At 35.5% G+C, this 18,177-nt stretch overlaps 2 protein-coding genes across 6 annotated transcripts in view; one reads left to right on the top strand and one right to left on the bottom strand.

The window, feature by feature from the left end:
* LOC112047143 (transient receptor potential cation channel trpm) overlaps positions 1 to 18,177 on the top strand; it is a gene marked incomplete in the record, with an annotated part of 316,213 nt that overhangs the window by 141,583 nt on the left and 156,453 nt on the right.
* On the bottom strand, positions 5,277 to 12,531 carry LOC112047144 (platelet glycoprotein V). Of its 5 annotated transcripts, none has more exons than XM_024084149.2 (4): positions 12,295 to 12,531; positions 11,840 to 12,041; positions 8,566 to 9,866; positions 5,277 to 6,141 (listed from the first exon to the last, which is right to left on the bottom strand). In XM_024084149.2, exon 3 carries the CDS (start codon positions 9,864 to 9,866, stop codon positions 8,580 to 8,582), a length of 1,287 nt encoding a protein of 428 aa, XP_023939917.2. In that variant the 5' UTR covers positions 11,840 to 12,041; positions 12,295 to 12,531; the 3' UTR covers positions 5,277 to 6,141; positions 8,566 to 8,579. The 5 variants fall into 5 exon arrangements, with proteins under 5 accessions (XP_023939917.2, XP_052743767.1, XP_023939916.2 ...); XM_052887807.1 differs by lacking the exon at positions 5,277 to 6,141 and adding an exon at positions 6,156 to 6,483; XM_024084148.2 differs by lacking the exon at positions 5,277 to 6,141 and adding an exon at positions 7,028 to 7,306.

The raw sequence follows: 18,177 nt of genomic DNA, 5'->3' as shown, positions 1-18,177 counted from the left end.
TATATTATCCCCGTATTCGTACGGGAATGGGAACCACGCGAGTGAAACCGCGCGGCGTCAGCTAATATCTTAAATTGAGCAACCTGACTCAATCAGAAGACCCCTTGTCAAAACTGAATACGTCACGAACTCTACGTTACACGCGCATGGATGGAAAATGAAAATACATTTTCAGTTTTGAGGGGCTCTGTCAAAAATTTGCTTAATTTTCTTCGTCATCCCTTATTGTTGCTTTGAACGAGAATTTTGATACAGAATCTGTTTGTCATGACAGATTGTGCAAGATCATCGGTTGATTACTTTCCTATACGTATAAAGGGTGCTCTGGAGTATTTCCCATAACTCTAGGGTTATATTCTTTAAGAAATATTAATCTTGTTTTGTAAATAGATCTTAAATTGTGTCCCTTATATCGCATCCGTATATTATGACCTACACAAGGTTATTCATTGATAAATATCATGAAGTAGCTTACTAGTAAAGTTGCGGAGTGCAAAAATTATATTCCCAGTTGCCAGTCACTTAGCTTCGCTGCAACCCTTCGAAAAACTCTATTTTATTTAAAACCTCAAGGGGACTCTAGCGAAGAGTTGCCATGAAGCCAATTGTCTGGCAAATGAGGATATCATTTATCATATTATGCCGATAAATATATAAAAAAAAAATACTTTATACTTCGACGGTTGAGATTCTGGATCCTTAAAACCTGCTACCTCCCAAATAATTGGCTACCGTACTTACTTATGGTAGGAGCATGAGCTGACAAACTTTCAGCTTTTATAAAATGAAGAAGTTTCGACTACTATAACACAATATGATCAGTGATTTATACTAAACGCCCGCGACTTCGTCCGCGTGGAATTCAGTTTTTCACAAATCCCACGGGAGCCATGGATTTTTCTGGGATAAAAAGTTGCCTATGTGTAAATGCAGAGTGAAATCTATTTTCATTCCAAATTTTAGCCAAATCGCTTCAGTAGCCACAGCGCAAAGGAGGAATAAGCATACACACAAACTTTCGCCTTTACAATACTAATGTATTACCCATGCGAAGCCGGAGTGGGCCGCAATGTTTTTATATACAACGTTCACAGTTTTTCTGAAGTGTATTTAATATCAGCAATGAGCCCGTGCGAAGCAACCTTCCTCTTCAATCACTATCTATTTAAAAAAATCCGCATCGAAATCCGTTGCGTAGTTTTAAAGATTTAAGCATACATAGGGATGTAGGGATATAGGGACAGGGAAAGCGGCTTTGTTTTATATTATGTACTGATGATCTGTGAATTTTTATAATTATCAAATTTAATCTTAGTACACATTATATTATCTGATATTTCCAGATTCTAAAACCAATTTAACTGTGCCAGCTGAACCAGTGAAAACTATTTAAAACTAATTTCGTCCGTTGAACTAAATTTAACTTTTAACAAAATTATCGAACTATTTTAGAACTAGTTAAAATTACATCACATTTATAAAACATATTATCTTTTAATGCCATCCACATACTTTTTTGTTATTGAGAAAGAATACAATAAGTAACTTAAGCAAACTTATCCAAATAACTATACAAATCACGCCTACGTGGAATGGTAAAAAATAATACTTAATATAATATATTAATTAATTAATACAGAAGGCAGTGATTCTTGAGACGGCGCGTATCGTGAGGAGGTTCCTCACTCTGGAGCCCTGGCCACTGGTTCCTTGGGCACTCAAATGTCCCGCAGCGGGAGTACATTTTTAATAGTATTTTGTATTATATTTTGTAACATTGTTAAAATTGAAAAAAGGACACAAATTAATATTAATTAAAATAAGTTAAATTAATTTTGACAGTGAAAATACATTACTGTGCTAAGTTAAGAGGTGGCGCCATCAGTTTATGACATATCAGAGAAGGTCCATCAAAATCATGGCAACTATCAACTATCACGAAAAAACAAACCAGGCCCCAAAATTAAGTTCTTTTAGCAAATAAATTAGCAAAACTGAACAAGCCTGCAAGTTTCCCAAGTTCACAAGTGGTTCAAATGAAGCTTACAAATAAACCGCAAATACAACTAGCAACTAACTAAAGTTAAATAAGCTTGTAATACCATAAACTTGTCCTCCAAGTTCGCACGGATTATGTTGAAGACAGCGAAATATTAAAGGAAGTGAAATAGAGGCTATAAATTACAAGTTGTAGCCCCCTAAGCCGTTACTTATACCCATGTCGAAGGAAGTTCAAATAACCCAAAACTTATGAAGATATTGACTTCCATAATGGCTCGGGGATTTGTGACAGATTACAGCTTTGTAAGCTTTTCGTTTGTTTGCATTCTTGGCTTTTGTCCGTTTGAGAAAATTGCTTTACCTTTATCTTTAGAAAGAAGTAATTAAAAGTACCCTTCCTTTTGGCTTCGCCGAAGTCGGGAAAAATAGATAATATACTTAATGCCGCCCAATTTTAATATTACTAGCGGACGGTCGCGACTTCGTCCGTCCTTAGACCTTCTTAATCCGGCCCTATCGCAACATCCTTTCTTAGCGGACACCTACTAACTATAAACTACCTTCCTATCAAAATTATAAATATTATAAACTAGCTGACACCGCGCGGTTTTACCCGCGTGAAACTCGATGTAAACTTTCAACTACCCCTATCCTACCCCTACCCCTACCCTACTCCTACCTACCCCTACCCTACATTTCTGGTTGATTTTTTACACCTTGTGTCCGAAAAACCTAAATATCTTACGGAACCCTATTTTTTCCAAAATAAAATTTAGCCTATGTTACTTATGGATAATGTAGCTTTCGAATGGTGAAAGAATTTTTAAAATCGGTCCAGTAGTTTTTGAGCCTATTCATTACAAACAAACAAACAAACAAACTTACAAACATACAAACAAAGTTTTCCTCTTTATAATATTAGTATAGATTTGGAAGAGAGGTAGTTGATAGATAATCATTGGAAGTATATCTTAATTTTCAATAAGTTTTCAATAATTAAGTTCGTATATAATGTAATAATTAACATAGTTACAATTACCAGTCGTCTTTGAGTAGTGTAAACCCTTGGGTATACGCCGTATGTACGTTTGTACTACGTCCAGTGGCGTAGCGTGGACAAATCTAGGCGTAGGCAAAATAGCATCTGTGAGGCTCCTTTTTTAATCGATGAAAAATTTTGGCTTTATTTTGGAATGAATGTATGTCTCGCAATAATTAGTTTCTCTGATTCTAAAATAAAATTGAAAGAAGGTAAAAATTACAAGTAGGCAAGTAACACTAATGGGAATCCACTGGCTCCCAAGATACAGTTACAGCTAGTTTGGGAGCCAGGGTTCTACTCTATTATTGTATTAGAAATGTGCTACTGTGTGATTAATAAATATTTTAATAAAAATATGTGAGTATAGGTAGATACTTTATCTGCACAAAAAGGTGGTATTCCTAGGGGATGTGAGGCCGCGCAGCACGGCTATTCTCTAATGATGTTTTGTATAACTCGCAAGTGGGAGTTTCGAATTCACCGCTATCTTTCTCATTCTAAAGTATCGTGTTAAACAGAGAGAGATAGAGGTGAATGCTAAACTCGCACTTTCGAGGTTTAAAGATATCGTTACAGAATAGCCGTGCAGGGCTCTATAGCACCGCTAGGCCCCTTTATCGTGCGAGGCCCTGGGCGAAAGCCCCATTCGTCCACGCCTAGTGACGCCACTGACTACGTCACTGAGGACATTGTACAATGTAGGACATATACCTACTGCGGGTAGGCACAACTCTAATACAGAGTTAGAGCAAGTACCACTAAACCCCTTCAGTCGTTAATATCCAATTTAATGGAAAGTCAACGGCCGTGATGCCGAGATATCGACCTGTCTCAATGGCTCTAGAAATTTATAATGAAGATATTGGTGTTTGAGTTGGAACTAATTGCGTTTTAATTGCTGTCAAGTATTTCGAATTAATGAATACGTCTAATGGCTAAGGTGCAAGATATACAGGGTGATTACGTTGCATGTTTCCACTACTTTGGAGCCGAAAAGCGAGACAATTGGATTATTAATTACAGTACATTAATAGTATTATTAATTTTTTTGGTTATTTTGCCTAAAACTGTTTATGAAACTTGCTTCAGTATTTTAATTTTGATTGAGTTTGAGATGTGCACAGGTCTAGACCATTCGATTAAATATTTATTCCTCAAAGAAAACCTAACTGCCTGCAAATTATTTTATAACTTCTCGCATTGAGAGATAAATAAAGATTTTTGGGATAATTGCGGACTAACAATACATACAGAAAGGTAGGTACAGTTTTTGACGGTTGGTTAATTTTTTTTTATTTGTTTAATTAAGATATATAATAAAGGAGATGATGACTCTTAGAAGTAGTCTATAATACATAGTGCTAGGTAATTATAGCATTGACTTTAAACCAAGTTTCCAAAAACGCAAAAAACTGTGCAAAAAAAAAATTGCGTTAAACTTTGAACGCGGCAAATAAATGCCGTTGACATTTGCACTTGAGCCATAACTTTTCCCGTCGAGCACAGAACCGCACAGAACTCTGCGAGGAACTTTGGCGTTCCATTCCCGTTTAGTTTTATTGCAGTCTCCATTACGATCGACACTCAATGCCTCTTGCCACTTGGGTAGGAACTACGAGTAAATTGGCATTTTAATTTTACACTCAGTTATTTGCTGAGAATTTGCAACTGTTTTGCGGATAGTTCTTCTGTTTCAAGACTAATGCACCTGTAACTACTATGTTATTGTAAAATTTTATAAAATTGAAATACACATTAATAATATAAAAAAAAAAAACTGTAACTTTGCCTTTAGATGCAGTAATTATATTTATTTAATTTGACAGCTTCTGACTGGTTTTTGATGTGCTTTTTTTTATTTGTTCTCGTAGTGTGGAGGGCTATACCTAGATGGCATCACCAAAATATACATACGAAGACGCCCAATATACAGGTCCCGTAAATGTTACGACATACTTTACAGGGTGATGGTTTTTAAGTTATATTGGTTTTTATACAAAATACAAAAATCCCTACCTTCAATGCAGTTTTGTCGTGCTGAAAAATTACTTAAGCGTTAATTTTATGCTTGGTATTTATTTTTAAATAGTTTTTTCAGCCAATGAAACTTCGGTTTTTCTTCAATAAAGTGAGTTTTTTTTTTCTAAAAAATGGGCCTTATTATTTTTTATATTTAACGATTTTTATTGCATGTACTTTTAACGGTCACGTTAAAGAAACGTACTAGGCAAAGTTTACGTTATAATTTTATTATTTATTGTACAAAAAAAGTTTTAATTTGCTAATTAGGTACAAATAATTATAATATTAATAAAGTTAATGGAAATAATTAACTTCACAGACTACGCACAAATACTCGGTTTCTACTGTTCTGTTAATAGATATAGTTTTACATGTTCATTAAGTCTAGTCCCTCAAAGGTAATGCAATTACTACAATTGTAACATGTTACAAACTAAATTGACATACGTATAGTAAAGGTGAAGGCAAGTTGACCTTTGCCTTCGCTCCGAATTGTATCTCCCATGTATGTATGTCGCGTAGGGTCGTGACCATCGTTTGATAATTTTACAGTTGAGCCTATTTTTTTCGGCCTATTTATATTTTTGTCTTTATTATCAACCTATTAAAATAAACATCAAATCACTTGACAAAATGTCATTTACCCACTGTGTGATATCCACCAGTAAGCACCGGATGACATTTTTACATACAATCTTTTATCGTATATGTCAACTAGTGAATAATAGTACTTTTGTAGCGTTTACGGCAAGTTAGCATATTATGAAGGTCTAGTCAGGCCATTTACTAAACAACAAACAAACAATTTTAAATGAATTCATTCAATGCGTACATAAATTTAAATTCAGATTCGTACTCGTAGGTACTCATAAAAGTGACATTTTGACATTGATTGTGACAGAGTTAGCCCGTGATGTAAGTACTAGAGCCATATTTATTTTAGCCGCAAAGCAGTGTCGCTGTGTCGACTTTATTAGGACAGCTACACTGTGAATTTTTGTCGACGACTTTATTAGCACAGCCACGCAGCAGAATCACATTACGTAGGATGGGTTGTGTGCGCGAGTAGACATACCCTGCAAAACTTATATTATAAGTATACATAAGTTAATTTTCTTGTTCTTTCAAGTTTTGTTATTATACATCTATGATTATATCCATATACATAAAGAAAAAAAAATAGAATTATGTCACTATGAATATGACTTCAAAAAACAAGAAGGCCCTCAAATCATCAGAATCACTAAATTCAAAATTCTAAATTCGTTCATTTCAAGTGGGCTCACTTTACAACCACTTTTGATACGTCAGTTGACTATTTGTAAAGATTCTACCACCGGTTCGGAAGGCAGGTATATTAGATAGTATACTCCCCAGATGGAGTTATGGTAATCAGGTTAGAACCTGACGAAGAGCTCCTGGAAAATTCAAGGGGAAAATTTTAAATCGGTATTTTTAATAACAAAAATCAATAATTTTACACTACATATCTGTAAGATTGATAGTCTGAGGTCATAATTAAAAGAATGGCTACTATTCGTGCCTCGCTACCTCTCTAATACTAATTAATCCCTCAGCGTTGCCTCCGCACAATGGAACTCATCACATCTGCTTAAAAAGATCTTCACCATGAAATCTCATTTAGTACAAATAGTAATAACGCACAATAATGTTTTGTAGTCTGGCAAGTTCATTGATGACACTCCCATGATACGCGGGCGACGGGGGGAAAGACAGCTCGGGTGTGAAATCGTGCGTGCGGGGAAATAAGTGGAAATGGATAAGTGGATTCGGCTAGTTACCACCCTACCGGCAAAGGCGTACTGCCAAGCGATTTAGCGTTCCTGTACGGTGTTTCCTTACAAGATAGCCCGCTTCTATCTTAGATTGCATCATCATTTACCATCAGGTGAGATTGTAGTCTAGGGTTAACAGGTAAATAATAAAAAAAATACGTGTGGCGCTCGGGGACTAATGCAATTATAATTATTTATTTATTTTATTTATACAGTTTTTTAAATATAAAGTTAATAGTAAATAAATAAGTAGTAAGTTTTTTAATAATAAATAAATAAAAGTCTTTATGTTGAGCTGGAATCGAACTCTATGTTTTAATAAGTTTGCGCCCTTAGTTCCACACCACTAAAGTCAGTCTTTCTAATTATCTCAAGATATCTGTGATCATAACTTTCAGAGCTACAGGGATTTAAAGGGTCATATTTGCGGCACTGCCACGGATCCCTGAAAACAGCCCCATACAAAATGGCACGAATTAATGACGTCGTTGATCATAATGATAGTTAGATTCGTATGGGCTATCAAACAAAAATCTTTGTTGTTCTTGCGTTTATTTTTATACTCGTAGTTCAAAAATTGAATTTTTATCTAATTACATCAACAATCTAATTAAAAAAATAAAATATTTTAGTAGATTTTGAAATTTTATAATATTTTTTATTTTGCATACATCCAGTTATGTTTATTTATATTTACCCAAATGTCTCATAAAAATCAATATAGTCCTAACTTAGTCATCATCCCCATTACGTTGTGTTTTTTTAGGCACAAACATTTTATAGCTATTTTGTAAGTGTTATAATTTACACTTACACTTACAACCTTTGTTAACTCTAAGTGTAACTTACAACATAGCGAAATCAGAAAGGAAAAAAAATTCTGAGCACATGTGTCGACGTCAAAAAAACCGTCGGCATCAGTTTCTACGTTTTTTGTTGTAAAAGTTATTTCACCAACGCTAAATTTATAAATAAGGATTGTTTCTCCCTTCTAATAACGACTTAGAAATTTCATCGGAATGGCGAACAGCATATAATAAATTCATAAAGCGCAGTGAAATTTGCGGCTGGGAGTAATTTACGAGCTGCCAGTCGTTGTTATGGACTTAATAGCCAACAATAAACATGCCTCAAACGTTTCTTTGCGGGCAAAAAAAGAGATGACATAACTTTAAGTAGGTCTAAGTAGTACAGTTGAGCTGAATCATAAGAATGATGTGAGACTTCTGTCAATGAGCAATAAGAATGATGTGAGATTTATTCTGGCGATGAGCTAAACTTTTATGAGAATTGAGAGCAAAGAAATCAATTGCAAATTGTTATGTTTCTTCGTTATTATTTTTGATACCATAAGTTGTATTTAAATAAAGAACTGGCAGGTGGGTTCGGCCGTGGCTAGTTACAACCCTACCGGCAAAGACGTACCGCCAAGCGATTTAGCGTTCCGGTAATGTCGTGTAGAAACCGAGATAACAAGTTAACCAGTTTTCATCTTAGATTGCATCATCACTTACTATCGGTTGAAATTGTAGTCAAGGGCTAACTTGCAGAGAATAAAAAAAAACCATGCCTGTTCCGTACTGGATTGCATCGTCATTTAACATCAAAGGATAACTTGACATTAAGTAAAACAAAAACAATCAATTGTCGTCTCAACCGACTTTGTCAACTGTTGATCATAATATAGGTATTTCTGTTACTTACCATGAATTTATTTTTCAATATATTTTTAATCCCAAAACTAATCTATCATACAGTTCCGTATAAAGGCTGTTGAATGTATCATGTCTTTTGCAGAATACTTCATTTGTCGTCACACATATTGGATGTTTTCCATCATACATTACTCCATTATATGCTATATTAAATTTCTTTACTTCATCTAGTAAATTTCTAAGACATCCGCATTGCCATGGATTTTGGTTGAAATAGAATTTCGTAAGCATTGCTCCAGAATTTCTCAGCTCCAAGCAAAAGTTGTCAGTCAAATAAGTAAAACGATTGCTGGCTAAATTCAAGTTTTTCAAAGATGTCCCTCTAAAAGCATTCACTGGTACGCTTTCTATTTGATTGTGAGACAAATCTATGTTGGCTAAACTTTTCATATCCTTGAAAAGTGTATCAGGCAATGTTGTGATTTTATTCCTCCGTAAAATTATAACTTTAAGCTTTTTTAGTGGTTTGATTGAGTTTGGATCAATGGTTTCTATAATGTTATCAGATAAATCAAGCGTATTTAGATTATCTAGATATATAAGGGTTGAAGCGTCGTCAATTTTTTTAAATTGATTAGTAGATAATATCAGTTCTCGTAAAGTTTTAAGGTTACTTGCTCTAATGAACTCGGGCACGTCTCTTAGTAAGCACCTATCTAAATTTAAAGTTCTCAAATCTTCAAACGCATGCAGTAAATTCGCCGGTGCACCATTCATGTTATTCCTCTCGTAACTAATGTATGTTATTCTTGTGCTCTGATCAAAAACGTATGGAGTTAAATCTTTACCATTCAACGCATTATTTGACAAATCTATCCAATTTAATTGCACTAGTGTATCGAATATACCTAACTCTAGTGTTCTTATTTTGTTTCCACTTAAATCTAGATCATTCAATTTGGGCATTTGATCGAAGAGACCGAGCGGGAATCCCGTTAACAAATTATGCGATAAATTTAGGTGATTCAGTTCTGACATGCCGTCGAGAACTCCCAATTTGAGTTCGGAGATTTTATTTTGTGAGACATCGAGGTATTTCAGGGAGTATAGATTTTCGAATGCTTCGAAGTCTACTTCGCCAATTCTGCATGCGCGAAGTGTTAATTTTGTAGTATCATTGTTATCGGATACGAGGCCCCTTTGAAGGTTGTAATTGTAGTTGTCCGTCGGAGTACACGTCACGTGGTATTCTGTTGTCTCGTTTGTAATCCCACATTTTGGTGTTGCTTTTACAAATACGAAGAGCAATGTCACCAGATGGCAGCTGTGACACTTTTTAGTTAGCGGCATCTGAAAGGAGACAATTTTTGGAATCAAATAAGACATAAAAAATTGTAACAAAAGCGTCTTTATAATGGTGTTAATGTAACACTGTGACTTGATGATTGTGTAGTGTTAATTTAACACTGTGACAATGATTGTTATCGCTGCGTTGCAACGACTAGCGATACGGACGGCTTCAGTGTGCTCGTGGCGTTCGAGCAGTCCACATCTTTTGTTGTGTAATTCTTTATGGGTTACTTGGGATAGGCGGGGAGAGTGACTTGAGTGGAAAAGGGGAGTCTTTAACCCTACACACATCGTTCACAAGTGCGTGACTTCACTCAAGGTCATTCTCTGCCATTCTAGGGCCTTATTTTGGTTACAGTTTGATTTGTTAATTAAGTTGTCCTAACAAATGTTGTGAATCATAACCTTTGTTCGACTTAGTTTTCTTACTTTTGTTATCACTTCTGAGTCTGCTAAAATGATCAATGGCTGCCATCGAAGTATCCTTTACCGTAATGTTAATTTATGTATCACTAGCTAACCCGGTGGATTTCGTACCACCAACAAAAATAAACGATATATCTAAAATCGTCACAGTAAGTCATCACCTAACAGTCATTTCCGACTAATTGGAATAGTATGGAAATATTGGTCATGGACCATAGTTAAAATAATATATGGCAAATATTCTTTTAAAAAATAATACATAAACAATGAAGAAAACCCATTTTCGCAATAATTATGAGTAGGTTGCGAATTTGCCAGATATACATTAGTGAACTAGTGAACTATTCTATAGTATCATTTTAGAATACGGACTTTGTCAACTGTTGAGTATCATTTTAGAATACGGGCGTACTAAATGTACCTACATTTGTTAAACCGGGAAGTCCCTATAAACTGAATCATTTTTAATTATCATATTGATATTAGAAAAACCAGCTGGTAAGTGTGAATCATATTCACAGAATGAGAATACAAATTTCAAAGTAGATAAGTACCTATCACATCACACTTCACATCACATTAATAATATAAAGGCGAACGTTTGTGTGCAAGTGTGTATGTTTGTTCCTCCTTTACGCTGCATCTCCTGAAGCGATTTAGCTGAAATTTCGAATGGAAATAGATTTTACTCAGGATTAACACATAGTCTAATTTTCATTCCAGAAGGCCATGGTTTCAGCAGGATTTGTGAAAAACTAAATTCATCGCGGACGAAGTCGCGGGTGTCTGCTAGTTATTAATATTATTGAAACTTTCATAAACTATCTATGAATGCACCCACAGAAGAAAGCACTTATGCTGAACATCGAATCTGTGCTAGGCAGTGATTATAATAAATATAATGCCTGTCAAAAAAAGTTAGCAAAAATTTTTAGTTTAGTCTTAATAATTCTAAGTTCAAGTTGTAAGTTTTTTAGAATTAACTTTAAGGTTAAAGGTGGCTGTTTGCTGTTAGTTATTACCTACTAGAAATAAATAAATCTCTTTTAGTTGAGGATAAAGATATTGAACTTGCACAATAATGCACAACACAATGAAATCATCATTCTATAGGTACTAATATTATAAATGCGAATGTAAGTCTGTCTGTCTGTTTCCTTTTCACTGCTAAACCGATGAACCGATTTGAACGAAATTTGGTATAGATATAAAGTGCACCTTGGAGAAGAACATAGGCTACTTTTGTTCCCGGAATAATTTACGGACTAAAAAAAAACAGATTTTTTAAAGCGATCTAAGCGGGCGTCCGCTAGTACAAACATATAAATAAAATTGAAGTGTCTTTAATTTTTTAAATATTGCCGGTCTGACAGTCTGTCTATACGTCCGGGCTCTCTGGAACGATTGAACCGATTTTAATGGAATTTCAAGTTGAAGATAGATCCTGTTTCCATGGTTCCCGTAGGATTTGTGGAAAACTGAATTTCACGCGGACGAAACCGCGGCCTTTTTTACTTTTGCTAGTTCAAAATAAAATTCGTACCTACCTAAATGAAATTCCATGAGAAAATTTGTAATAAGTGGAGATGGAGTATATAAGATCCATCCAGAGTAGATAAATCCTATGGGCGATACAAATACGCCCAAACTTGTTAGTACAGAAGTTTCACTCTGCCAAAACCGTTTTTGAAATCGATACTCTATCTGCAAGACGTTAAGTTGAAATTAGCTTGCAGCTGCGCTGAGTACCTACGAAAAAAATAATGTTATTATTATACCTCCCGTACCATTATTACATTATGTTCAGTTATCTATGTTTGCATACTTATTTACACCAAACTTCAACCAAATTATTTAGCAGAAAAATTTAAAGGCGTTTTAATTGTTTTTTTTTTTTTTATTTTTTTTTTATTAAAAAAACTCCGCACATTATGTGGAACAAGGACATTAACGCTGCCGCGTAAACGTCTAAAACCTTTCAATATTACAGAAACACTCATACCTTTGGCTATGTAGCTATTTTACACACAACACTAGACTTAATAAATATTTATCAGTAATTTATTGGTATGTAAAGATTATTTTACAAATATCACCACAATAATTTTACAAAATTGTCGTCTTTTCAAAGCGACCGTCTGCTTTTTAATGAAGCTACTAAGGTCAATGTCATGTCATTGACATCTCAAGAAACTAGAAATACGTGCACACGCGGTGACCACGCCGCGGTATTATTTTATGTTGGTTCATACTTCGTACGAAGTGATGCTAAACTGGTTATTTGCAAGAGTGACGCATCTCTTGTATGATTCATTGTGATATGTGCTCTATGCCACGGTAATAAGATTGATATTTCGTTGACACAAAATGCACTTAAAATGTAAACAATTATATTTTTCAAAAATGTATCCTTGTTTCCACTTCTAGTTTAGTGTTACAATAATGAACCTTATTATATTAGTGATACAACTGAGTTTTGTATTTTAGTGTAGGTTGTACGATAAATGAAACACTTAGATAAGGGTGTAATGTATGTTAACATTATTATTATTATCACTATACCTACTCGTCCTTATCATAGCTTGCATTGCTATACCTACTCATAACCATTATTTTTTTACAAGTAAGCCTGGACTACAATCTCAGCTGTTATATGTGATGAAAGACGCCGCGCGGTTTCACCTGCGTGGTTCCCGTTCCCGTAAGAATACGGGGATAACATATAGCCTATAGACTTCCTCGATAAATGGGCTATCTAACACTGAAAGAATTTTTCAAATCGGACCAGTAGTTCCTGAGATTAGCGCGTTCAATCAAACAAACAAACTTTTCAGCTTTATAATATTAGATGCTATCTAAGATGGAAGCAGGCTAGCTTGTTAGGAAGAGGATGAAAATTCACACCCCTTTCGGTTTCTACAATACATCGTACCGGAACGCAATTTTTTGCATTTGGTACGTTAAAAAAAAAAACAAACATTAGTTCTTCATATTATCACAAAGATTTTTAAAACTGGTTCAGTAAATAAAAATCTAGGCTACTTATAGATGACCTGAAATATATAATTTGGTATTCATGATTTATAAAAAAATATTATAACTTCGAGTATGAGTACACACGTAAAATTACAAAATAACCATATTATTTTAACCTCATAATTAAACTTTAAATAGGAACCTAATTAATATAGTCGGTATTTAGGTAATATTTACCCAAACAAAGTGCTTGTTCATACTTTTAATTATGATAATTAAAATTGTCACACCCAAAACTTGAACACGAAAAGTTGCGTGTTCGACTCCAGAACAATGGAAATTATATATTCGTTATAAATTATTATTTTCATTTTAAAACTGTGTCACGTTGAAAATGATTTTCACAAAACATGCGAACACTGTTAGCTTTGCGGTGTTCTACTCAGAATATAGAAAACTCTAGAAGGTGTGATCATAGGAATGAAGCCGTTGAAGTTACTGTTTTTTTTTATTCTTTACAAGTTAGCCCTTGACTACAATCTCACTTGATGGTAAGTGATGATGCAATTTAAGATGGAAGCGGGCGAACTTGTTATGAGGAGGAAGAAAATCCTCACTCCTTTCGGTTTCTACACGGCATTGTACCGGAACGCTAAATCGCTCGTACGTCTTTGCCGGTAGGGTGGTTTCGAGCCACGGCAGAAGCCACCCACCAGCTGGACCTGGAACAATTAAGAAAACCTCAATCGGCCCAGCCGGGGATTGAACCCAGGACCTCCGTGTTGTAAATCCACCGCGCATACCACTGCGCCACGGAGGCCGTCAAAATTTCACGAACAAGCGATTATAGCTTGGCAACTTCGTTCGTAATACTCCCGATGTTCCGCGCGGGCCAGGGGGCGTGTAGCGATAAATGAAAAACCCACGACTGATGCACGTCACTTCTCCGCACGCACGATTTCACATCCACGCAGTCTCCCCCTGTCGCCCGCATATCATGGGAGTGTTGTCTGTAAAGACGGTTTACTGGCGACCAGAATATACTTTAATTCTTGTAAAAAAAGTTGGCAACCCTAGAGCGAGATATACTTTATTTCTTGTAAGAAAAGTTGGCAACCCTAGAGCGAGAGAACGACTCATGACGTCATATTTATTCGAGTGTGCAGTCTCCATCGAATTGTAAGACGTTGTCACGTCAGAAAAAGATACAGGTTATTAAGTGACTATGACTGACTATGATATCAAAATAATCTATCACGTGCTTTTTAATGACAGCTGAACGCGGCTTCTGGTATTTCCTGTATTCTGAAGTGTTCTATTAAATAAATAAAAATAAATAGGTATACCTAGTCGGCTGCGGTCACTATTTGGTCAATTTACATGGAAAATCACGTGAATCGCTTTATTATGCCTAACCTCAACATTTATCATTTTAAATTAATATCATTTTGTTTATTAAATACCCACGAATGCCCATAGTTAGAAGAATAAAGGTCATAGCACACTACATTATCAGCCTGTATCCTGCCACTGCTAGACATAGGCATTTCCGATAGCTCACATTCATCCACATTCGATCCTCCACCTTCCTCATCCAGGTACTTCCCACTATCTTTTTAATGTTGACGGACCATTTAGCTGGAGGGCGTGCTACTCCACTCTAGAACACGTCTGCATCAGCGGCGATCTCTTCTGCGACAAAAAAGGCCCGCCGATTGCCACTTCAGTTAGCAAATCCTTTGGGCTGTCGATTAGTTTAGGTCTCCTAAGGATTTCGGAGAACGAAACGAAAACTGATCTCGTTCTGGATTTTGTACTTCAGAAAGACTCCTAAAGGTACGTTTACACGCTTGCCAAGCCTTGGCAAACTGCAAACAGTCCCAAGCCTCCACAAATCTCGTTTGGCGTTTGAAAGGCGTTTATACGCTTGTGAATGCGTCAGCAAAATCATTTTTTATTTATTTTTCGTAAAATCAAGCAAGCGTGTACTCGCCGCGAGATCACAATGGCTACTAAAAGCGGAGTGCGGACCAACATGTAAATGCATCGCAAGCGCTTGCCGTAAACGCCTACTTAAACTTGCCGTAAAAAAACCGACACTCAACTGGGTTGGAAACAAGCCCACGCAAGCCAAGCCAAACGCCCTTTTTACATGCTTGCGATTGTCGATCCTTGCCAAGGCTTGGCAAGCGTGTAAACGTACCATAACATAGCGCTCTCCATAGCGTCAGTGTCCACGTTTTTGCTCCACACATACTCATATATAGCACTACATACATAGCACACTTAAAAGCTCGTAAAGACAAGGTACCGTTTCGCCTCACCGTCAACCAGGCGTCAACTGAGCTTCGGCTAGGCGATGTAAAAACCCTCGAATACCCGTAGTTAGAAGACTAAAGGTCATAACACATTTATAAGCTCGGAAAGGGATGGGTACCATATCGCTTCGCCGTCAACCAGGCGTCAATTCGGCTACGGCTCGTCGGCGTCGTCCGCGCGCGCGCTGGACATTTTTGAGTAGGCGTTGAGGCAAATTAGAAACTTACGTACTGATTTGAATATTCTTTCTTATTTAAAAGGTTGTTGGATATAAACACACGCTTAAAAAGAAACAACACAAATTTATAGAAAACACACAGCACCCGATTTATTGTTCCCGAGAGAAAGTAAAATGTACCTAGCTATATGTATGTATGTCTTATGTACCTAGCTAGTTTTTAATACAAGAATTTACTCCATCCGAAACTTACAGTAGATAAATATTTCATTGGAAATAAATAAAATATACCGTCTATCGCACCGTGTATCTACAGGCAATTTAATATTCAAACATCTGTCAGTTCCACAGCACCAACAGTGAATAAAATAACATTGTGAGGCAGATAAGAACTAAATAAACACATACTCGTAATATAACATCCATACGTGTATATTTACAATAACATACAATAACATACAATAACATACAATAATGTGTTCAAGCGATTATCTCTATAAATATACCTACTCGTAATTGAAATAAACCTGCTAATGAAATATAAATACTGAACTACTGAACTTTTTGACGTGACAATGTCTTATAATTCGATGAAGCCGGCTGCACACTCGAAAAAAAGATGACGTCATGCGTCGTTCCCTCGCTCTAGGGTTGGCAACTGTTTTTTTACAAGAAATAAAGTATATTCTGGTCTATGAAGATTATTAAATAGTATTTCATAAAAACAAACATTTTTTTGACAACTGACTTTTTTTTTAATTTATGATGACCTTCTCCTCCCAATTTGTATCAATAACTAGGTCATCAAAATTGTTAATATCAAAGCGGTTTTATCCTGTTGCTTAATTAATGGTATGCTATCCCGGTCGTATACCCAAAATTTCTTATTCCCTAGTACCCCTGCTAGCTATTGCTAGTTTAAAAATAAGAAATAAAAAAGTTAAACGTTTCATCAAGATGAGGCTTCTTACGAAAAGGAGATGGTCCATTTCAGATCCACTCTTATACCCCGTATCATTAAAATTTAAAAATACAGGGTATTTGTTAAAATTTAAAGTGTATTCACTTGTTGTAATTAAATAAAACCCAAGTTTTTGAGTTTTATAACAAGATGGCGCCCAAGCAACTATGACATGACATTTGACAGCAAACGTCAAAACGACTTGCATTGAAAACGTCATCAATCCGCCATTGTTACCCATATTAGTGTTGCATTTCTTGGGAGAGAATGCAAGAGAATGAATATTATTTCGAAAGAATTAAAGTAAATTGGTAGATTTGCATATTCCAAAAATAGTTGAAAATTTTATTTTCTTTTATTTCCGCCAGGGTATATTGACTGATCCTGGGCTGCATACAATTTTGGACCATCTCCTTTGCATGGTAGTATTAATACTTAGTAAAAATGTATCTCGGATTCTGAACTATATAGTCACAGTCATAAATAATATTGAATGATATTTTACTACTAATAATAATAAAACTTATATATCTTGCAACATATAAATCCTGTACAAATGTTCAAAGCAATTTTTTATAATGTAACTCAATTTATATTGCTCTTGATTTTTAAATTTATTGATTGTTTCATGTTTCAAAATGAACAAGGTTAATTACTTAATACCATATCTTTGGAAGAACATAACATACATTATCAATCCATATTCGGCTCACTGCCGAGTTCGAGTCTCATCTCAGAATGAGAGGGGTTAGGCCAATAGTCCACCACGCTGGCTCAATGCGGATTACCAAACTTCACACACGCAGAGAATTAATATGCAGGTTTCCTCACTATGTTTTTTCTTTACCTCACGATATAATTTTTAAGTATTTTTCTAGTAGTAAACATACCAATTCTTACAAATGTAACTTGAAAAATGAAAAATTTCCATAAAATTATTAACCCCTGTTTCATCCTCTTCTGATTTAATTTTCGCAACAAAAAATATCCTGTAACCTTCTACGTATTATGGTCTCAAATCGCGCCAAGTTTCAGGCCTACATTTCAAAGGATAATATACAGTAGAAGGTTAGCTTGGTATGGACATGTAATGCGTAGGGAGGAAAGTCATATTACTAGAAAAATGTTGAATGTGCAAGTGCAAGGACATAAGAGGAGAGGAAGGCCAAAGAAGGGATGGTTGGATTATGTGAAAGAGGACATGTGTGTAAAAGGAGTGGATGATGACATAGTTTTCCTACCCCACTTAAGTGGGATAAGGGTAAGGAGATGATGACTACATTTTACTATTCAACGTCAACTGAACCACTAAAACAGCGAAACCCGAAGTGAAAGCTTATACTGAATACTTAATTCCGAGGAATGTTCGGTTCAAAGCAAACGTCGCTTTTGGATCTAACATCACTGAACATAGCCTTTCAGTTGAACTGTTACAGTTTACGACACAGGGG

Source organism: Bicyclus anynana, chromosome 20 (assembly GCF_947172395.1).
Source record: "Bicyclus anynana chromosome 20, ilBicAnyn1.1, whole genome shotgun sequence".
NCBI classification, from domain to species: Eukaryota; Metazoa; Arthropoda; class Insecta; order Lepidoptera; family Nymphalidae; genus Bicyclus; species Bicyclus anynana.
This window is presented reverse-complemented; position numbering and strand designations above follow the sequence as displayed.

Bases quoted from the DNA above. Each gene is read 5' to 3' on its own strand.
- LOC112047144 (XM_024084149.2), bottom strand. From the start codon at position 9,866: ATGCCGCTAACTAAAAAGTGTCACAGCTGCCATCTGGTGACATTGCTC.